The 22,583-nt window shown below is 45.8% G+C and overlaps 3 protein-coding genes across 11 annotated transcripts in view; 1 reads left to right on the forward strand and 2 right to left on the reverse strand.

Moving 5' to 3' along the window:
- Nucleotides 1-659, reverse strand: part of SMC1A (structural maintenance of chromosomes 1A) — a 45,596-nt gene extending 44,937 nt beyond the window's left edge. For both annotated transcript variants that reach the window (XM_023539351.2, XM_023539350.2), the window contains exon 1: nt 551-659. In XM_023539351.2, coding sequence (XP_023395119.1) covers nt 551-659 — 109 coding nt within the window. The remainder of the gene's footprint in view (nt 1-550) is intronic.
- A 22-nt stretch (nt 660-681) lies between these two features.
- RIBC1 (RIB43A domain with coiled-coils 1) lies at nt 682-18,222 on the forward strand. Of its 7 annotated transcripts, none has more exons than XM_064278321.1 (9): nt 694-1,163; nt 1,326-1,440; nt 9,750-9,837; nt 11,039-11,155; nt 12,409-12,490; nt 12,700-13,044; nt 16,954-17,072; nt 17,478-17,872; nt 17,985-18,222. In XM_064278321.1, exons 3-9 carry the CDS (start codon nt 9,757-9,759, stop codon nt 18,064-18,066), a joined length of 1,221 nt encoding a protein of 406 aa, XP_064134391.1. In that variant the 5' UTR covers nt 694-1,163; nt 1,326-1,440; nt 9,750-9,756; the 3' UTR covers nt 18,067-18,222. The 7 variants fall into 7 exon arrangements, with proteins under 7 accessions (XP_064134394.1, XP_064134395.1, XP_064134396.1 ...); XM_064278320.1 differs by having other exon boundaries at nt 715-1,011; XM_064278324.1 differs by lacking the exon at nt 17,985-18,222 and having other exon boundaries at nt 682-1,011; nt 17,465-17,595.
- On the reverse strand, nt 2,774-20,790 carry HSD17B10 (hydroxysteroid 17-beta dehydrogenase 10). Of its 2 annotated transcripts, XM_064278327.1 has the most exons (7): nt 20,667-20,790; nt 20,148-20,312; nt 19,335-19,499; nt 19,077-19,205; nt 18,887-18,995; nt 5,030-5,107; nt 2,774-4,893 (listed from the first exon to the last, which is right to left on the reverse strand). In XM_064278327.1, exons 1-6 carry the CDS (start codon nt 20,691-20,693, stop codon nt 5,070-5,072), a joined length of 633 nt encoding a protein of 210 aa, XP_064134397.1. In that variant the 5' UTR covers nt 20,694-20,790; the 3' UTR covers nt 2,774-4,893; nt 5,030-5,069. The 2 variants fall into 2 exon arrangements, with proteins under 2 accessions (XP_064134397.1, XP_003420414.1); XM_003420366.4 differs by lacking the exons at nt 2,774-4,893; nt 5,030-5,107 and adding an exon at nt 18,356-18,689.
- Nucleotides 20,791-22,583: the final 1,793 nt, after the last annotated feature.

The following is a 22,583-nucleotide window of genomic DNA, read 5'->3' on the forward strand; positions in this document are numbered from 1 at the left end:
ATCGAGACCCAAAGCACCCTGGAGACTCAAACGCTGGGTCCAAGATTCAAAAGTGCCGCCTTGGGAGAAGAGTAAAAAAAGGGGAATTGATGCGAGGCGGGAGGGGGCGCTGAGCTGAGGCAGAAGTGTACCGTTTGGGCCCCAGAGGCCACAGGAAGGATACCAGCCATCCCACGACTTCCGGAAAGGTCAAGTAAGGCGGGAGGAGCCAGATCGAGAGGGTCCGGTGGGGTCAGCGGCTGGCGGCCAACTGGGGACGCGCCACTTTTGGCGGGAGGGGTGGTGGGCGGGGCAACGTACAGTTCGGCCCGTACCACTCGGACCCGAGCGGGGACCGCACAAAGTACGGACAACTGACGCCTGGGGAAGAGGTTCGAGTAAGAGCACCCGAGTAGAGAGAGCAGGTTCGGACCGAACCCCTTCAGAAGGGGCAAAGAGCACGTTAGGGTTCGCGACTTTTCAGGTGGCATTGGCTGGGTTGTACTACTCTGTCGCCGGACAGGGGGTCCAGGCCGGGACGTGCGCGAGGCCGCGGCCAGGTTTATCTCACCAGAGCCATTAGGTCCAATGATGGCTGTGAACCTCTGAAATGGTCCGATGATCTGTCGCCCCTTATACGACTTAAAGTTCTCGATCTCAATCAGTTTCAGGAAACCCATGACGCCGAAGGCGCCGGCAGCGGTACGAGAGGCCGCGCCGTACGCCCTAGAACTCGGTAGCCCGCGCGGGAAACACCGCAGTGCAAGCCGGGTGGACGGCAAGTCTCGCGAGAATGAGTCCAACCCAACGGGATTTCCGGTGTCCGTAGCGAGCGAGACCACGGGGCGGGGCCTTCGGTTTAGCGTGGAAGTTTTGTGGATCCGTTGCCGGGGCATTTGAGCCCCACCGCTCTTTACTGTTGCCTTGGCAACACAAACCGCTGCTGCAGCCGAATGTATCCTTGAGGAGGCGGTGTCGGGAGGTCTGGCGAGACTAGAGCCCACTGTTTCTGAAAATCAGAAGTCGCAGCAGGTTAGGCCCCGCAGGGCAAGAGGAAAATGGGAGCTCGGCTCTGGCTTTAGCCTGGCCAGCTAGAGGGCTCGGACAAGGGATCGGGAATTAGAAGGACACCGGGGAGCCGAGGGCTGACGGGAAGGAGGGACCGGCGGGAAGATCGTTGTTAGGTGAGCTCAGACTTTGCTGAGGGTGGGGTGGAGTTGGAGGAGGGATGGAGTGTGAAGGAAACTGTGGGGGGACTCCGGGCGACAGGGTTGTGGGCTGGGGAAGCCTGTGGTCTGAGATACAACCTTTGTCGCCTGCCTCCCTCCCTCCTGTTCTCCAAGCAGAATTCTGAGACTGCCACCATAGCCCAAGAACAGACTTGGACCTAAGCCACTTGTTGGCTACTTGAACCCAGACCCAACCTGGGAGCTTCAACACCGGGACTCCTTGACGAGAAAGGTATTTTGAGTACCCCCAGGAATCAGGGTCCCTAAATCAATGCTCCCCACCTGGCTAGGGACCTGCAGTCTGGGTAGGAGAGGCCCTAGCCTGTCCCCTTGAGTTGCTACCTCCTATCCTTCTACATCAGCCACCAAAGATATTAATATGAATATGTTATCCACTCACTTAAAACCCTTCAATAGCTTCCCTCAGGACAAAGCCTAGAGCCCTTAGCCTGGTATTCAGGGACCTTCTTGGCCTCTACTTTGTCTGGGATCAGAGATGATGACTTTTGAGCTGGACTCTGAGGATGACAAGAAGCTTACCAGGTGGACAGAGACAGGTGGGGATGGGAGGGCAGCATTCCAGACACATGGACTATTGTATGCAAAGAGTTATATGAGATATCATGAAGTCATACTTAGTTGTGTGTCTGGAACTAGGCTTTTAGATTTTCTTTTACCCTTCAGGATGGCCTTGTCTGTCCTCCCTACCAAGTATGACTCCTAGGAGAACCCCTAGAATCTGCGAGTGGCTGGATGAGTCAGAATTACTTATTGATTATGGTGGCAGATGGAGCAGGTGGGCTGGGGTTGGTGCCATTCTCAGGCTTAGACATGAAAAGAGTTGGGTGGCTGCCATAGCCATTCCTGTGACTTTAAAAAAAAAAGATGTCTGAAGGCTGGAAAGAGTCCTAAAGACTTAGGACAAGTTCAGGAAAGTGAGAAAGCCTGGTTGACAGGATTTAATAGAGGAGCCATACATGAAGTTCAGTTTGGAAAAGCAGGAGCAGGCTGAGGGGATAAAATGACCAAAGGACAGAAATCTCATAATTCATAGAGAACTATAGTTTCATCTCTAAAAGATGAGATGGAGCTAGGGGAAAAAATTAAGTTCTTATCACACACCATACACAAAATACAGTTCTAAATAGACTAAAAACTTAGATGAGAAAAGCAGAACTTTAGAAATTTTAGAAGAAAATATAGGAGAATATCTTTATGACCACAGGGTAAGGAGGGATTTCTCCAAATATAAAAACTACTAAGGTGTTGCAGTGCTTAAGTGCTCAGCTGCTAACCAAAAGGTTGGCGGTTTGAACCCATCAGCCACTCTGCAGGACAAAGGACCTGGCAATCTGCTCCCATAAAGATTACAGCCTAGGAAACCCTATGGGGCAGTTCTACTCGGTCATATAAGGGTCAGTACTACTGAGTCGGAATCAACTTGATGGCACACAACAACAACTAAGCTTAAAGGAAAAGTGGTAATTTGACTACATTCAAAATACACCTTAAAGAAAGTAAAAAGATAAGCAAGTGCACACAGAAAGCTTCAAAAGTACTGGTAATGTTCTATTCTCTGGGTGCTATGGAGGGTTCACAGGTGTTCATTTTATTGTTGTGCTTCATAACTTGCATGTGTGTTAACCATATCTTTGTATGTATCAATTGATACCATAAAAATCATTGTAAAATAATAAAGTGAAAAGACAAGCCTCACGTTTGGAGAAGATATTTGCCGCACTTAAATTAAGAAATGATTGTTGTTGTTAGGTGCCATCAAGTTGGTTCTGACTCACAGAAACCCTATGTGCAACAGAATAAAACACTGCCCGGTCCTGCACATTGAGCCCATTGTTGCAACCACTGTGTCAATCCATCTTGTCAAGGTCTTCCTCTTTTTTGCTGACCCTCTATGTTACCAAGCGTGATGTCGTTCTCCAGGGACTGGTCCCTCCTGATAACATGTTCAAAGTATGTGAGATGAAGTCTTGCCATCCTTGCTTCCAAGGAGCACTCTGGCTGTGCTTCTTCTAAGACAGACTTGTTCGTTCTGGAAGTCCATGGTATATTCAGTATTCTTTGCCAGCACCATAACTCAAAGGCATCAATTCTCCGGTATTTCTTATTCATTGTCCAGCTTTTCCACGCCTATGAGGTGACTGACAATATCATGGCTTGGGTCAGGTAGGTATACCTTAGTCCTCAAAGTGACATCTTTGCTTTTCAACACTTTAAAAAGTATTTTGCAGATTTGCCCAATGTAATATGTTGTTTGATTTCTTGACTGCTGTTTCCATGGGCATTGATTGTGGACCCAAGTAAGATGAAGTCCTTGATAACTTCAATATTTTCTCCACCCATCATGATGTTGCTTAAAGGTCCAGTTGTGATGATTTTTGTTTTCTTTATGTTGATGTGTAATCCATACTGAAGGCTGTAGTCTTTGATCTTCATCGGTAAGTGCTTCAAGTCCTCTTCGCTTACAGCAAGCAAGGTTGTGTCATCTGCATATCTCAGGTTGTTAATAAGTCTTCCTTCAATCCTGTTGCCCCATTCTTCATATAGTCCAGCTTCTTGGATTATTTGCTCAGCATACAGATTGAATAAGTATGGTGAAAGGATACAACCCTGACGTACACCTTTCCTGACTTTAAATCATGCAGTATCCCCTTGTTCTGATTGAACGACTGCCTCAGGTAAACATCTTTCTGGCATTCTCTGCTGTCAGCCAGGATTCATCTGATATCCCTCGTTCCACATCCTCTCTTGAATCCAACTTGGATTTCTGGCAGTTCCTTGCTGATGTACTGCTACAACTGTTTTTTTATGTTCAGCAAAATTTTACTTATATGTGATATTAATGATTGTCTTGGTCTTCTAGTGCTGCTGTAACAGAAATACCACAAGTAGATGGTTTTAACAAAGAGAAATTTATTCTCACAGTCTAGTAGGCTACAAGTCCAAATTCAGGACGTCAGCTCCAGGGGAAGGCTTTCTCTCTCTCTGCTCTGGAGGAACTTCCTTTTCATCAATCTTCCCTTGGTCTGGGAGCATCTTAGCACAGGAACCTCAGGTCCAGAGAACATGCTCTGCTTCTGGCACTGCTTTCTTCGTGGTATGAGGTCCCCATGTCTCACTGCTTACTTCTCTTTTTTTTAATTTTTATTGTGCTTTAAATGAAAGTTTTGCTTCTCTCTTTTATATCTCAAAAGAGATTGGCTTAAGACATTGTCTAATCTTGTAGATCTCATCAATATAACTGCCGCTAATCCATCTTATTACATCATAGTGATAGGATTTATAACACATAGGGAAATCACATCAGATGACAAAATGGTAAACAATCATGCAATACTGGGAATCATGACCTAGCCAAGTTGACAGACATTTTTAGGGGACAGAATTCAATCCATAACAATGATATTGTTTGATAATTTCCACCTTCTGTTGGATCACCTTTCTTTGGAATGGGCACAAATATGGATCTCTTCCAGTCAGTTGGCCAGGTAGCTGTCTTCTAAATTTCTTGGCATAGACAAGTGAGCACCTGCAGCACTGCATCCCTTTGTTGAAACATCTCAATTGGTATCCTGTCAATTCTTGGAGCCTTGTTTTTCACCAGTGCCTTCAGTGCAGCTTGGACTTCTTCCTTCAGTACTATCAGTTGTTGATCATATGCTGATTACTGGTTATTGGAATGCAAAAGTTGGAAACAAAGAAGAAAGATTGATAGTTGGAAAATATGGCCTTGGTAATAGAAACAATGCTGTAGATCGCACAACAGAATTTTGCAAAATCAATGGCTTATTCATTGCAAATACCTTTTTTCAACAACATGAACGGCTACTATACATGTGGACCTCACCAGATGGAAAACACAGGAATCAAATCAACTACACCTGTGGAAAGAGACATGGAAAAAGCTCAATATCATCAGTCAGAACAAGGCCAGGGGCATACTGCAGAACAGACCATCAATTGCTCATAAGCAAGTTCAAGTTGAAGCTGGAGAAAATTAAAACTAGGCCGTAAGACCCAAAATACGACTTTGAGTATATCCCACCTTAATTTGGAGACCATCTCAAGAATAGATTTGACTCATTGAACACTAATGACCAAAGACCAGAGGAGTTGTGGCATGACATCAAGGACATCATATATTAAGAAGGCAAAAGGTCATTAAAAAGACAGGAAAGAAAGAAAAGGCCAAAACGGAAAGAAAGAAAAGGCCAAAACGGATGTCAGAAGAAACTGTGAAACTTGCTCTTGAATGTACAGCAAGCAACTAAAGCGAATGGAAGAAATAAGTAAAAGAGCTGAACAGACTTCAAAGGATGGCTCAAGAAGACAGAGTATTATAATGAAATGTGCAAAGACCTGGAGTTAGAAAACCGAATGGGAAGAACACACTTGCCATTTCTCAAGCTGAAAGAGCTGAAGAAAAAATTCAAGCCTCAAGTTGCAATTTTGAAGGGCTCTATGGGTAAAACATTGAACAATGCAGGAAGCACCAAAAGAAGATGGAAGGAATACACAGAGTTACTCTACCAGAATGAAATGGTCCATGTTCAGCCATTTCAGGTGGTAGCATATGATCAAGAAATGATTAGTGTGTGGAATATGTAAGGAATTCCTAAAATTAATAGGAAAGGGACAAACAACCTGATTTTTTTTAAATGGACAGATATGAATAAGTACTTCACAGAAGAGTAAACAAAAATACCCCAAAACACATGAAAATATGTACAACCTCATTAGCAATAAGGAAAATTCCAATTAATCAATAATTATAATTTTATACCCACAACTGGCAAAAATTAAGAAGTCTGATAACCAAGTGTTGGTTAGGATGTGGAGTGACCAGAACTCTATACACTGTTGTAAACTGATATCAATATGATATGATTGTATTGATGCAATTTAGCATTATCTTGTAAAGTTAAGTATGCATATACCCTGCCATCCAGCACTTCCACTCCTAGGTATATGCTAGAGACTCTCCCACCTGTATATATAGAAGTCCTTTTTAATCTACAGTTTCCCCCTTCCTCTTTTTCTCTTGTATTTCTTTTTAATAAACTGGGTTGTTTCTTGAACCTACTTCATTCAGGCTTTTATTGCCACACTCTACCAAAATTGCTCTGTCAATGTCAATAACCCTCATGCTACTAAATCAGTCAAGTTCTCAGTCCTCATCTCAATCCATCATCAGTTGATCACTCTCTCCTCCTAGAAGCACTTTATTTCCCTTGGCTTCTAAGACACCACACTCTTTAGGTTTTTCTTTCACTTCACTGACCACTCCTCCTTAGCTTCGTGTACTGGCTCCTCATCTCCCTGTCTCCTCTGCCCTGGCTTCTCAGCTTTCTGGGGTATTCTTATCTATCTACACATCCTTATAGATCTCATAAATTCTCACAGTCTTAAGTTTCTTTGTATCAGTCAAGATAGGTTAAATTATGCTGAGGTCACACACAACCCCGAAATCTTAGTAGTTTACAAAAACAAAGGTCATTTCTCACTCATTCTTGTCAGTTGTGGGCTGAAAGAGCAGCCCTTACCTGGGATACTGCCTGGGTTACTCATAGTCTTGTAGCAGAGAGTGAAAAGAAAAAGTAGCCATCCTGTAATAGCTTTTAGTACTGCTTGGGCATGACAGATGTAAATTCTCTTCACACTGCCAGGGCAAAGCAAATCATGTGGCTAACCTTGATGTCAATGACGTGGGATGTATAATCCCTCGGAAGGGAGGAGCACCAAATATTTTTGAACAGTAATAAAATTTACCATACCATCTGTATGCAATCAATTCCAAGGTTTATGTTCTCAGCTCATATCTCTCTCCTAAACTCTAGACATCTCTACTCGGATATCTAAATAGACCTCTCAAACTCAACATGCCCAAAACTGATCTGGTCCTTCCCCTACCCCATACTTGCTCTGCCCGCACAAACTGTTCAGTTAATAGCAACTCCATCCCTCTGATTGCTCAGGCCCAAATGCTTGAAGTTACTCTCTCACACACTCTCACAATCTGCATATCCAGTCTGTCAGGAAATTCTGTCAGCTCTGCCTTCAAAATATGTCCAGAATCTAAGCAACCAAGGTGTCCATCAACGGATGAATGGGTAAAGAAATTGTGGTATATTCACACAATGGAATAGTACGCATCGATAAAGAACAGTGACGAATCTGTGAAACATTTCATAAGATGGAGGAACCTGGAAGGCATTATGCTGAGCGAAATTAGTCAGAGGCAAAAGGACAAATATTGTATAAGATCACTATTATAAGATCTTGAGAAATAGTATAAACCGAGAAGAACACATACTTTTGTGGTTACGAGGAGGGGAGGGAGGGAGAGGGTTTTTTACTGATTAATTAGTAGATAAGAACTGCTTTAGGTGAAGGGAAGGACAACACTCAATACATGGAAGGTCAGCTCAATTGGACTGGACCAAAAGCAAAGAAGTTTCCGGGATAAAATGAATGCTTCAAAGGTAAGCGGAGCAAGGGCGGGGGTTTGGGGACCATGGTTTAAGGGGACTTCTACGTCAACTGGCAAAATAATTCTGCATCCCACTTTGAAATGTGGCGTCTGGGGTCTTAAATGCTAACAAGCGGCCATCTAAGATGCATCAATTGGTCTCAGCCCACCTGGAGCAAAGGAGAATGAAGAACACCAAGGTCACATGACAACCCAGAGCCCAAGAGACAGAAAGGGCCACATGAACCAGAGACCTACATCATCCTGAGACCAGAAGAACTAGTTGGTGCCCGGGCACAATCGATGACTGCCCTGACAGGGTGCACAACAGAGAACCCCTGAGGGAGCAGGAGATCAGTGGGATGCAGACCCCAAATTCTCATAAAAAGACCATACTTAATGGTCTGACTGAGACTAGAGGAATCCCGGCGGTCATGGTCCCCAAACCTCTTGGCACAGGACAGGAACCATTCCCGAAGACAACTCATCAGACATGAAAGGGACTGGACAGTGGGTAGGAGAGAGATGCTGATGAAGAGTGAGCTAATTATGTCAGGTGGACACTTGAGACTGTGTTGGCATCTCCTGTCTGGAGGGGGGATGGGAGGATAGAGAGAGTTGGAAGCTGGCAAAATTGTCATGAAAGGAGAGACTGAAAGGGCTGACTCATTAGGGGGAGAGCAAGTGGTGTACGGAGTAAGATGTATAAACTTATATGTGACAGTCTGACTTGATTTGTAAACGTTCACTTGAAGCTCAATAAAAGTTAATAAAAAAAAAATATGTCCAGAATCTGACCACTTCTCACCACCGCTGCTGCTAACTAACCTGGTCTGAGTCACCATCATCTCTTGTCTGGGCAACTGCAATAGCCTCTTGACTGATCTCTCTTCTTCTAGCCTTGCTCCCTCCCCCCGCCAGTCTAAACACAGTAGCCAGAACCAAAAAAAAAAAAAAACCAAAATCGTTGCTGTTGAGTCAAAACCCTCCAATGGCTGCGTGTTTCTCTCAGGGTAAAAGCCAAGGTCTATGAAGTCTACATAGGCTTATAAAGCCCTATATGATCTGCCTCCCCCTGCCATCATCTCTCTAATATCATTTCCTACCTACCTCTCCTTCACTCATTCCAGCCAGACTTGCCTCCTTGCTGTTCCTTGAACATATCCCTCCCATGCTTCCACCTTTAAAACCTTCGCATTTGCTGTTTCCTCTGCCTGGAATGCTCTGCCCCCAGATATCTGCACGGATAATTCTCTCAACTTCTTCAAGTATTTGCTCAGATATTACCTTCTCAATTATGCATCCCTGACTTCCATATTTAAATTTATAATATTCCCCCATTTCCCTAGTGCTTCCAATTTCCCTTATTTTGCTCTATATTTTTTCCCTTGTTGCCATTGATTCCACCTCATGACAACCATACATGTCCAGAGTAGAACTGCTTCATAGGGTTTTCAAGGCCGTGACCTTTTGGAAGCCGATCAACAGGCCTGTCTTCCAAGGCACCTTTTGGTTGGTTCAAACCCCCAACCTTTCAGCTAGTAGTAGAGTGCTTAATTTTTTGTGCCGCCATCATCTTCTTATGAACTATTTAATGTGCATATTATGTTTTACTCTTTATTGTCTGTCTACTCCCACTAGAAAGTAACCTCCATGAGAGCTGAGATTTTTGTTTTGTTCCCTGATATCTCCCAAATACTTAGTAGGCACTCCACAAATATTTATTAAACAATGGATGAATGTTGAGTGAAAAAAAAAAAGATGCAGAAAGTACATACAACATGATATTTTGTGAAGTTTGAAAACGAGAAAACTTGAAAAAAAATTGTTCAGGGACTGAACTCACACACACGATATATTTATAAATGTAAAAAAATTTGCATAGTTGTCACCTCTTGGGGTTAGGATGAGGGAGAAAAGACAGGACACTCCAATGGTATTGATAATGTTCTATTTCTTAGGTTGGGGAGTTGGTCCTTGGGTCCTTCTTTTATCATGCTTCCTAACTTACATGTGGGTTTTATATATTTTCTTGTCTGTATCAAATATTTCAGTTAAAAAATGGTGGAAAAAAATGGGAACCAGCCACAGGAGTTGAAGAATAGTGTTCCAAACAGGAACACTACGTACAAAGGTTCTGAGGTGAGAACAGTTGTGTTGGAGGACTTGACTGGAGGCCAGTATGCCTGGAGCACTGTAAGCAAGGGAGACAGTTGCAAGAGTTTAATGGGGGGATTGTGCAGGGACTGGATCTTGAAAGCCCACAGTAAGGAGTTTGGATATGATTTTAAGTGCAGTGGGAAGCCATTGGAGGATCTTAAGCAGGCGAGAGATATGATCACACTTGAAATAGTTTTTTTGGCTGTGGCTTTAGCTCATGCATATGCCAAAAGTGGGTTTCCCAAAATGAGGACACAGGAAAATTTAAGTCCTATAGCCTTCCATTTGGTGAAAGAATAAGTAATAAAAAATAAAGGGGGAAATTTATTTCAGAAAAGAAAGCTTATTCTGGGTTTCTGTTATAAGTGGGCTGCAGGAGACAACAGAGGAAGCTGGAAGACTGGTAGACTGTGGCAGGAAGGTGATAATGGTGGGAGCCATCAGAAACAAATTGGGAATGTATTTTGAAAGGAGTGAGGGAAAGGGTTAAAGGATGCTTCCTGGGTTTTTGACCTGAGCAATTTGGTGAATGGTGTTGCCATTTACTGAGATGGGGAAAACTGAGTAGAGCATAATGAGAAAGGGGGCAGTGTTACAAATGAGTTTGAGGCTAGAAGGTGAGCAGAGACAAAGAATCTTATCTAGCAAAGGAGTTTGGAGCTTACCTTGTAGGCAGTGAGTAAAAACAAACAAAACCAAACCCATTGCTGTTGAGTCAATTCCAACTCATGGCAACCCTAGATGTTTCAGAGTAGACTGTACTTTCTAGGGTTTTCGATAGCTATAATCTTATGGAAGTAGATCGCCAGGCTATTCTTCCAAGGCACTGCTGGGTAGATTCAAACTTTGTTTTTTAAGTTGCTTTTAAAGATTTTAAGCTGAGGAGTGTCATGGTTAGGTTTGCTTTCAGAAAGATCACTGTGGTAGCCAGTTCAGAGAAAGAACTAGAGAGTATAACACTGGAGTAAGGGAGGCCAGTGAGGCTCCCAGGGATGTTGTGTGGCACCAGATTGTGAGACCTGAATTAGGAAGGTGACAGCAGAGATGGAGAATACAGATAATGCAATATATTAGGAATTAAAATCAGTAGGAATAAATACTATAGGAGGAAAGAAAGGAGGGAGGCATAATCAAGGATGATGGTAAGCACTGATTAGCCATTTTGCTTCACCTTTGCTCCAAGATGTATAAGGTAGGCCTCTCATCAGATCCCAAGGAGTTGGCAGCCATTGAGGCTAGAAAAAATCGAGAAAAGGAGCGACAGAGCCGATTCTTCAATGTGCGGAACCGAGTCATGGGGGTGAGTGGGCAGCAGGAACTATTTCTCAGGACCATGGGCCTGAAGAGGAATATTGCAGGGCCCATTATAGCCCTTTCCTTGATTGCAGTAGGCCCTAGAGCTGGAAATGAAGGAGAGTAGAAGGCACCCACCCTACATGCCTGGGAAGTCTGGGGGAAGAAGAGCCAGTGACAACTAACTCTTCTTGGGTCACCTCTGGACCATGTGGCCTGGTTCTCAAAGTACAAGCAACATGGAGCCAAAAGAGGTCTAAAGAAATATTTGGTATTGTATATGCCTAAACTACCTCTGGAGGGCTATATAAGAAACTGGTAACCTGAGTGAGGGACACTTACTCTTCACTAAATTGTATTCCTTTTTGTAGTATTTTGGAACATTTTAAATGAATTACAATCAAAATAAAGAGAAATTATTGATAGTTTAGGGGAAAAAAAAAAGATAATCAGATGAGTGTATAGAGGGGGATGGAGCATGGTATTCTGGAAAAGACACCAGACTTATGTTCAAGGGCCAGGTCTGCTGTTTACTAGATGTGTGTCTTCTCTGAGCTCCAGTCTCCTTCTCTGTAAAATGAGGCTAAATAAAGGAAGTTTTGAGATGACGAGTAACATATGGTAGTAGGTCTGAAAACCAGAGCTTAGCACCTGACATGAGTAAGTAGTTGGCTTAGGGATGAGTGGTCTGATTGAGATCTATTTGGCAAATGTTTCCTCAGACCTTGCTCTGTGCCAAGCAGTGTGTTGGGTAGTGGGGATAAGGCCCAGTTTGCCTTTTAAAAGGGCTCACAATCTATTGAAGGAGATAATAGATACAGACTTCAGTATAATGTGGACAGTGGGTCCTACAATCCATGGGAGTAGCACCAGCCAGAGGGATTAGGAAGGTGAAGTCTGAGCTGGTCCTAAAGGATGAATAGCAGATCAGATATAGAAGGGAGGAAAGAGTGTTCCAAGGGGAGAGCAGCTTGTAAAAGACCTATAGGTTTGAAACAGCCTAAGATGTGCGGAGAACTATAAGCAGAGTTTCTAAGGCTACTGTTAGAGTGGGACAAGGGAAGAGATGAGGCTAGAGAAGGGGGCACAGGCTAGATCATTGGAGGACTTAGAAGCCATGCTCAGGTATTGGAACTTCATCCAGTAGGTACTGGGGATCTATAGGATTTTGGATTAGGTAAATTATAAACAGTTTGTTGTTGTGCATCCAAGGCCTCTAATGGGCCCCTACCCTTACTTAGCTCATTTCTTTGGAATCAGGTGGATGTTGAAGCACTAAATAGCCAGGTTGCAGAGCGAAAACTTCAGGAGGCAACAGAGCGGAGCAGGGATGCAGCTTATGGTAAAAGCCCAAGGCCAGGGGCTGGGTGGGGCATTGGGGAGGTAATGTAAGGGCCTGAGTGGGCTGAAGTTGGGCAGCTGTGGCTGTGAGTGGGGCATGAGGGCTGGGGGTGGTAGGGTAAATCAGATGGGCCTTGGGAGCAGAGGCCATACTGGGTGGGCTCTGTCTCTCCCATGGTGCCTTCTCCATGTCCCTGCCACTACCTCTAGGTACCAACCAGGTGCAGTGTGATTTAGTAGCCCAAATGCTAGAGAAGGAAGAGGCAGAAAGGACACGTCGGTTGGCCAAGAAAACCCAGGAGTTTCAGGAGCAGAAGCAGCAGCTCAAGAATAGACGTGAATTTGACCTTTGGGATCCAGACAGACTTCAGAAGGAGTTTCTAGCCCACCTTGGTGACAGGGATCCCCACTGTGGCCCAGCCAGCCTCCAGTGCTTTTCTGGAGAGGATCTGGACAGGGCTACATGCCTGCGAATGCAGCAGGACCAGTTCAGGTACAGCCTGGAGAGGCAACTGCAGGAACAGCAGCGAGCCAGAGTTGATGAAAAGTGTGCAGGTAAGCAGCAAGGCTCTCTAGACTCAGAGATATAGGTGCTGGTGGGAAGTTGTCCTGAGCCAGGTTCAGTACCCAGGAGACCAGAACTGTGTGGGGAGGTCCAATTCCCCATGGGGCTGATGTTGAAAGTTTAGATTATGCAGACCCCAACCTCCCTGACTTCCGTCTGTCTGACAGTGTAGCCATTGCTCCTTGATTAGCCGTTACTCGGAGGCAGTGCAGTACAGACAGACCTAATGGCTCTGCCACTCACTAGCTGGTTTGGGAAAAGTTTATTTTCTTCTCTGTACTCTGGTTTCCTCATCTTTAAAACGGATAATCCATACCACATAGAGTTCTTAAGAGAATAAAATGAGATACTGTATGTAAGGTATAAGCATCAGTGCTCAATTTTTTACTGTATTGGAGCTCTGGTGGTCCAGTGGTTAAGTGCTATGGCTGCTAACCAAAAGGTCAGCAGTTCAAACCTGTTCTATTACACCATTTATCATAGTTGTAACTAATTATGGATGTATTTGTTAATGTCTGTCTTCACTCCAAAATGTCAACTCACTGAAGATGAACCGTATCTATCATTACCACCCCTGTATCCCTAGTTGCCTAGTACAATGTCTCCCACGGTGCCAGGAGCTCAGTAAATCATTGTTGAATTAACAATTGAACAAAATAAACAAGACAGGGGCCCCTGCCTTCCAGGAACCCACAGAGTCATGCCTTTCAGAAAGTCACAGTTTAGATTAAAAGGAAAAGATATGTACACAAGTCACTCATCAGCAAATATTTATGCTTTAACCCTGTGTTAGGTACTGTGACAGATACTATGATAGTATATATAGGACATGGAAGAAACATCAATATGAATGGTCAGTTCTCATAAGGACAGGGAGGCACAGTGTGCAGGCTGACTGTCAGGAACTGAGTTTGGAAAGTTGTATAAAATTTTGCTGGAGTGGGGTAAGGAAACAGAAAAAAGCCATTCTAATTTTTTTAAGCAGAGAAAGCAGCAGGAACAAGAGCACCAGGGCTGTAAATGGTCTGTGTATTAAGGGTATGTTGTAGAAGGTCAGAGGAAGAGAAAATGCACAAGAACCTACTACACCAAACTAAGAAATTTTGACTTTATCATGTAGGCAGTGGGTAACTACTTAAGGGTTTTAAGCAGCAGAGTGACAAGACCATCAGCAAATATTAAGCTACCTACTTTGTGCCTGGCACAGTGAACAAAACAGAAAAATCCTGGCTCTCATGGAATTCACATTCTAATGCGGGTAGACAGACACAATAAACAAGATAAAATAATGAAGTATATAATACGCAAGGTGGAGATAATTGCTAGAAAGAAAAACAAAGCACAAAAGGGGTATAGGGACTTTTGGAGGGAGGTGGACAGTTGCAATTTTAAATAAAGCCTTACCGAGGTAACATTTGAATACAGTTCTGAAATGAGGGAGTGAACCATTCAAATACCTGAGGAAAGAGCTGTCCGGGCAGAGGAAATAGCTAGTGTAAAGGTCATGAGGCAAGAGAGAGTGTGCCTGGAAGGTTCAAGAAATAGCAGTGGGGCCAGAGTGGCTAAAACAGAATAACCAAGGGGGAAGAGTGGTAGGAAGTGAGGTCAGAGAGGTGATAGGAGCCAGATTGAATAGACCAGGTAGACATGGTGAGGATTTCAGCTTTTACCAAGGAAGATAGGGATCACAGGGTTTTGAGCACTGGAGTCACATGATTCGTGTTTTAGCAGATAATTCTGTCAGCCAATTTGGCAGTTGGATTACAAAGGAAGAACCAGAGGCAGGGAGACCAGGTGGAAGACTACTGAAGCCAAGAAGAGGTGATTGGCAGGCAGGCATGTAGCTATATGATCCTGAAGTTCAGGGGCAGTCTGAGCTGGAGGGAGAGATCTGGGAGCCATCAGCATGGAGGGGTAAATGAACAGAATGCTAAGTGCAGAACGTGGAGAAAGAATGAGCCAATGATGCACTCTGTGAGGACAAGGGTCAGGGCTGTCCTGTTAACCATTATAACCCCAGTGATTTAAACAGTGTCTGACACACAGTGGATGTTCAGTATCTTGAGTAAATGAACAAGTAGAGGAAGAAAAAAAAAATTTTTTTTTGAGATGCCCACAATAAAGACTGGGAAGGAATCAGGGACGTAGTAAGAAGAGATGCATAAAATAATGGTGATGATAATAGCAGCAGCAGCTAACCTTTATTGAGTGCCAGACATTGTGCTAAAGCACTTTATACTTATTAACTCATTTAATACTTACAACAGCTTTGAGGCAAGTACTAGTATTACCTTCATTTTCAGATGAGGAAACTAAAGAACAGAGATGTTACGTAACTTGCCCAAAGTCATATACCTAGTGGGTGATAGAGGCAGGAAGTGAACTCAGGCAGGCTGGTCCTAGAACCTGTGCTTTCAACCACTATGCCATGCTTGCCTTCTCTCAGTCACCAAGTGGAGACTCAGAAGCCAAGGGAGGAGTTTCAAAGAGAGAGTAGTCAATAATGTCAAATCCCCTGGAAACTTCCAATCAGATAAAACAGAAACTGTCTAATGGATTTGGAAATTAGGAGTATTTGGTGATTTTTGTCAGAGCAGTTTCAGTGGCACTGTGGGGCCAGCTGCCACTTGGCAGCAGGCAGACTTATGAGAAGGCAAAGTGATGCAACAGGGACAGCAGAAGGCTCAGGGAGAACATGGAGTTTAACAGAAGGGCCATGGACTAAGACCTACTGCTTCCAGATTATATAACCTTGGGCTATTTACTTAACCTCTTTGAGCCTCTCAGTTTTCCCATCTGGAAAATGGAGCTGATCCTTTGCTCTCTGGGTTGCTGTGAAAATTAAAATGAAACAATATACCCCTATCCTCTCTTCCTCTCCTACCCTTTAGTCTCTGACCTCAGTGTCCCTGTGCTTCTTCAAAACCAAGCCTTCAGCCTTTGCTCTTGACCCCATTCTTCCCTGCTTCGCCCTGGGCTGTGCTCCCTCAGGTATTCCCTGTCCTGTGTTTTCAACGTTTCCCCTTCTACTGACCCATTCTGTACAGGCTGTAAACATGCTTAAATCTAACCCATTTTAAAAAAAAAAAAAAAACCTCTCTCAACCCTGTGATCCTCTGGATACTGAATTATCTGTTTTCCTTTATAGCCATAATTTTTCAAAAGTCTGCTGCTACTTACTGTCTTTTCTTCCTAACTTTCCAGTCACATCTCAACCCCCTGAAGTCTAATTTCTACCCGCACAACTTCACTGAAACTACTCAATTACCAATGTCCTTTGTGTCATTAGGTACAAGAGGCTCCTTTTAGTCTTTTTTCCTTGACCAGACCTTTCTTGCTGCATTTGACCCTGATCACATCTTCCTTTCTTGATACTCTCTATTCCTTTGGCTTCCATGACACCACATTCTGCTCATAGCTCTTTGACCACTCCTTTTCTGTCTGCCCTTTGTGTGCTCCCAAAATGCCCTGTATATATCTCTGTCAATGCCTTTACCACATTGGGGTACAGTTATGTTTAATCTGTCTCCCTCACTAGATGAGGAGCTCTCTGAGGACAGCGTCTAATTCAGTGGTATCCTTAGAGCCCAACGACATGTGGACACAGGGTCAGAGAAATGAAATGATTTACCCAAGGTCACATACCTCAGAAGCGGCAGAGCTAGGCATTAGGACCCAAATCTCTTTGGGAAATCTTTCAACTAGTCACTTGAAAAATTCTCGTTGCTGCCACTTTGGCTATCCCTAGCCCCAAAGAGTAGCTCCTTCCACATCCCTACAACTCAAGATACTACCCCCCTCCCAAGCATATATATACATAAAGCTTTGAACAAACGGTTGAATGAGTGAACCAGAAATGGAGCAGGCCAGTACAGTGCCCAGGCCATATTTCTGTGTAGATACGCTTAATGACCAGCTGCGCCTAGGCATGGACAGGCGGGCCACCCACCTGGCAAAGCTGGAGGAGTCCTGTCGAAAGGCCGTGATGTCTGCTGTAGCCAATGTCAACAAAGCCCAGGTATGACCTGAGCCATCCAGCGCACTGCGTTCCCCTCCACTCCCAAACAAAGTCCTGGAGAACCTTAGCCACATCATTCCTCCCTCTGCCTAAGGACTCCTCCCTTCACCTAAGGGTTCTGTTAGGGCAAAAGATGCCTCTCCCCACCTCCAGACTCAGGATGATGAGAATAGAGCACTTACTACCTTCCCACCCCAGTCTCTCAGTCTAAGGGCTTCCTGAGGGCAGAGAAGTTCCTTGCCTATTTACCCTTCTCCCCACCCCAGGGGTCATTAAGAGGCTATGCAGTGTCTGCTCCTTCTCTCCCTGAGATAGAGGATAGGGCCATATAACTCCCCTGCCTCAAGCACTGAGAGTTCCCCGAGGTTGGGCATTCAAATGTTCACATTCAGGCGGCCCCACCAGGTAGCTGAGCTGGCTGAGCGGCAGCGCCATGAGCATCATTGCGAACAGGAGGCCAACCTTGTGGATATCCAGAACCAGATCACAAGTGACCTGCTGACCGAGAACCCCCAAGTCGCCCAAAACCCTCTGACTCCCCACCGGGTCCTGCCCTATTGCTGGAAGGGCATGACTCCAGAGCAGAGAGCTGCTATCAGGAAAGTCCAAGAGGTGCAGCGCTGTGAAAAGGACGCACAGTGCCAGGCCAAACAAGCACTGGATGCTGAATGGGAAAGCCAGACCACGCACTTCGCCCAGGCAGCAATGGAGCTGGAGCAGCAGGAGAGAGAACTGTGTGCTGAATTTCAGAGGGGACTGGGCTTCTTCAACCAGCAGCTGGCTAAGGAGCAAAAAGCCCAGTGAGTTCTAGGGAGTAGCAGTGGGGATGAATGCCAGGGAGGGTGGGGAGGGATGTTGAGGGCCAGGGAGAGAGAAAGCACATCAACTGAGGACTCTGGACTTCTTTCACAGGCAGAATTATCTGAATTCAGTAATCTACACCAATCAACCTACAACCCAATATCACCTACAGTTCAATACCAGCAGCCGCTGAGCTCAGGATGGTCTTCTCCCCCTTCTCCATCAAGCTCACAGAGGGCTATGGGTCAAAGAAGAAAATACTGCATATCCCTACCCACAATTCATTCCCCAGTGGGGGGCACTGAGTCAGTACCCCCGCCTTCTACCTAGGTAATAAAGTTTTTCACTGAAATCAAGGACTTGTGTTGTGATAAGACAAAGGTGTGAGGTACTGCTTCTCCCACCCAACACCAGGGCTCCTTTACCCATTTACCTTTCTTCCCCATGCCAGTACCCCCCAGCACATAGCGCCTCCCACTCCCTGTGAGAAATACAGACTTTATTAGGCACAAAGGGTGACTGGTGAGCAGTTACAAAATGGCTGCTGGGATTCCTCTCAAGCTGGAGTCTAGTACCCCAAAGGAATGGGGGGCAGAGGGGGATGCATTCTTTCTGCCCTCTCCTTTCAGGGCTGCATGCGGATGGCACCATCCAGCCGGATGACCTCTCCGTTGAGGAATGGGTTCTCGATTATGGCCTGTACCAGATGAGCATACTCAGAAGGGTCACCCAGTCGGCTGGGGAAGGGCACCTGGCTGGCCAAGAAGTTGCGCACCTTGTCTGGGAGGCTCGTCAGCAGTGGAGTGCCAAACAGGCCTAGACAAGACAGCCAGAGTCAGAGACCCACACTTGCTTTCACATTCACCTAGTCCTTCCTCACCTTAGCCCTATTTCTTGGTATGTTCCTAGGGCCCAGAGATGGGGGGCTGCCACTACTTAGGTGGTACTTTCCCCTCTCAATTGCCCATAGATCCCCCACAGTCCCAGGTATTGCAGGGAGGGAATATGTCTACCTGGAGCAATGGTCATCACCCGAATTCCTATGGGAGCCAGATCCCGAGCAATGGGCAGTGTCATACCCACTATGCCCGCCTTGGAGGCAGAGTATGCAGCTTGTCCAACCTGGAGAAGAAGGAGTGGAGGTCATAGGTGGGGCCCCAACAAGTCACTGAGGAGGCCCAAGCCTTGCCCCTGCCTACATACCTGGCCCTCAAAGGCAGCCACACTAGCAGTGTTGATGATGACTCCACGTTGGCCTCCCTGGTCTGGTTCATTCTGGCCCATTTCTCCAGCCACCAGGCGGATCACATTGAAGGTACCTACGAGATTCACCTGGAGGATGGGTAGAGACATAGTGTAGGACCCGAGGCAGGGGCAGCCTTCTGTCCCCTAAAAGCTTTGGGGTACCCACAGCCAGATAGATGCCTCTTCTCCTACCCAAGGAGAACCTCAAGGTCTTACATTGAGAACTCGCTGGAAGTCCTCCAAGGTATGGGCCTGGCTCCTCTTTAAGTTGTATGTCTTGATGGCCACTGCAATGCCTGCACAGTTGACTGCGACATCCACACAGCCAAACTTTTCTTTTGCTAGAGTCAGGGCTGCTTGCACGTCCTTCTCTGAGGTCACCTTCAAAGGGAGAAGTGGAGATGTTATTGCTTCTCCCAGCCCACGATTAAATCTAGGGTGAGGGTGGGGGTGGAAGGCAGGCCAGAAGTGTATAAGCAAGGGAGAAGCCAAGAGAAAGTTATAGTGGAACTTGAGAGAGGAGGCTGGGGCTAAGGTGAAAATGTCAGATCCTCTAGGGCAGTGTTTCTAAAGATTTTTCAAATCCGCACACAGTAAATTCACATACTCCTGGAGATGCTCAGTTGCTGTGGATCATAGCACTAATATATCCCTGTTTTGAGAATTATTGATATGAAGATAAACTAGCTTTTCTGTGTCTCTACCTGCTTGATTTCATCAAGCTTTCTGTAGTTTCATAAAAACAAGTTCTCCCACTTACTAAATATAAAATTACAGGACACAATATGCATTTTCAAACTACACATACCCCCTCCAGGAGATTCTGATATGTCCAATCCCCGTCCCCATTCTTGTGAATCCCGGTTCCCATCCCACAGTGCTTGATGGCTCAGGCCAAAAGGGACAAGGACACAAGCTCACTGCCCACATAGATGGCACTCTTATGGGAGGGAGCCCATGGGCTCTCAGGCCGGTGTGGTGTTCGTAGCCTCGGGCACACCCTGGGAGAGGAGAGTTGGCCCCACTTACATCGCCTGGGGCGAAGGCGCAGCTTTTCCCTAACTTCTTGGCTTGGGCAGCCCCATCCGAGTCGGGCAGGTCCAAAAGTACAGCAGAGGCCCCCTGCCCCACCAGTCGCTCCGCGGTGGCTAGGCCTAGACCCGAGGCTCCTCCGGTTATCACGGCAACCAGGCCCTGTTAAGAGAGACACTGTCAGGTGCTACTGCCCGGACCACCCCAACCCTTTCATCTGTCCTTTCTCCAGGCTTCTGCGGGCCCGGGAGTGGGAGCCGGGCGGCTTCTGGTCACCCTTGCGGCGTGGCCCAAGTGTGCCTCCTCCCCTCACCGGCTGGGATCTCTGGGTGATTCATCCCCAGACATCCCACCCTGTCACCCCCACCATATGTGCTTCGGAGTATTGACCTTCATCTCCCGAGCCCAACCGCCACCAAAACCAGGTCTAGACAAGCATGACCCTTTCTCCCAGCACCGATCTCTTCCCACTCGTTCCACGGCCGTGCCGTCCCAACTGAGCAAAGACCGTTCTACCTTCACGCTGCGACACGCAGCAGCCATCTTGCGCAGAACCTCTTCACAGGCAGGTCTGCGCGGGCGCTCGCTGATTGGCCAAGGTGGAGCCACGGGGCGGGGCCGAGGAGGTGGGTCGCCAGTCGCGCAGAAGGTCTGGGCCAGTGTCTACTATTGTTACTGTCCTCTGGCGAGAGCGCAAAGCCCTGACAAGGTGTCCTTAGAGAGTTATTTCGCCCAGCGAGAGAACCCAATAGCTGTACCACAATACCACCACACCCACCGCCTTTTGGCAGGTTGCCAACTCCGCGGGGGAGGGACGTGAGAGTGAGTCCCTTTCTCCTTAGAAAAAACCGTCATTCATGTACAGACATATTTGAGAGACTCCTGTATGCTAGACCTCGTGAGGGACACTGGTTGTTATTGTTAGGTGCCGTAGAGTCGGTACCGACTCATAGCGACCCTATAGCACAGAGTAGAACTGACCCATAGGGTTTCCAAGAAGCGACTGGTGGGTTGGAACTGCCGATCTTTTTGGTTAGCAGCTGAGATCTTAACCACTGTGCCACCAGTGCTCCAGGGATACCCAGAGGAATAGTAAAAGGTTTGTGCCTTCCAGGAAGGCACAGTCCAGATGGAGAAAGAGACAATTGTAATACAAACAGATACAAAGGAAGAAACAGAGAGTCAGACACTAGGACATAGACATGGAAATTCAAAGATGGAGAATCTGAGATACAGAAAGGCACATAGAAACAAATATGTTCAGATAGAGATAGAGAGGAACAGAGATGCCGAGACAGGATCACAGAGATACGCTTAAGGGTCAAAGACACTAGGAGACAGATGTTCTGAGGCAGCTACTGAGAAGCACAAACACAGAGAGGCATAAACAGAGAAGCAAAAACATCTTTCATCAGCTCAGCCTTTGCTACTCTCTTCTGTCTGTGTCTAATGTATTTTAAGCCCAGAAGCCCAAATCAGACTCTGCAGACTGGACCTCAACCAGAGATTGTCATTTAAGACCCAGGTCTCTGGTCATCCTAGAACATCTTTCAACCAGCTTCCCAATTAGAATCTTGAGCCCAATTAATCCCCCAGACATCTAATCTGTCTTCCATACTTTCCCCCAATCCGAGGTCTTCAGGCCATAAATCTTGGTCTACCTTTTTCAGCCCCATACTGCTTTAGGTTTCCTCTGTCTGAATTATCTCCCCACCTGCTTTCCCACCCAGGAAGTCTTCTCTCTGGGTCCTCTAGTTGTTGCCAGCCACTACACTCATGGTCACTACACCATATTCATCATGTGCACCTGGTTCACAATCTTCATATCTACTTGAAGTTCTCCCATCCATTCACACTACTCTTCACCTGGTCTGATAAGCTTCAGCCACAATGACCTCCTCTTTGTCTTTGCACTAGCTATTCCCTCTGTTTGGAATACTCTCCCCCTGATCTTTGCATGACTTCCTTTCCTGGGGGAAGGGTCATTCAGAACTAACTTTATATGTCACCTCCCCAGAGGGGTCCTCTCTGATCTCTTAAACTGTAGTTACCTGGTCACTATACCTAATTCTCTGTGAAACACAGGTCCATAATCCTTTTTTCCAACCTTGGGGCCAGATATGTTTTGGAACTTATAATTTTTTTTTCAAATTTAGAAAGGAATAATTGTACCTACTCTATATTACATAACTACCAAAAAAGGTCTGGAACATCTATTGGAAACCTGAACCCACCAGCTGCTCTGTTGGTGAAAGATGTGGCAGTCGGCTTCCATAAAGATTTACAGCCTTAGAAACTCTATGGGGCAGTTCTACTCTCTCTTGCAGGGTCGCTATCCACAATGAATTTGGTTTTGGGGTGTATACAGGCTATGCGTGTGTATGGTGTCTTCAGAAGTACCTGGACCATAAAAAGTGGTCAGTCAGTAGTAGT

Source organism: Loxodonta africana, chromosome X (genome assembly GCF_030014295.1).
Source record: "Loxodonta africana isolate mLoxAfr1 chromosome X, mLoxAfr1.hap2, whole genome shotgun sequence".
Taxonomy (NCBI): domain Eukaryota; kingdom Metazoa; phylum Chordata; class Mammalia; order Proboscidea; family Elephantidae; genus Loxodonta; species Loxodonta africana.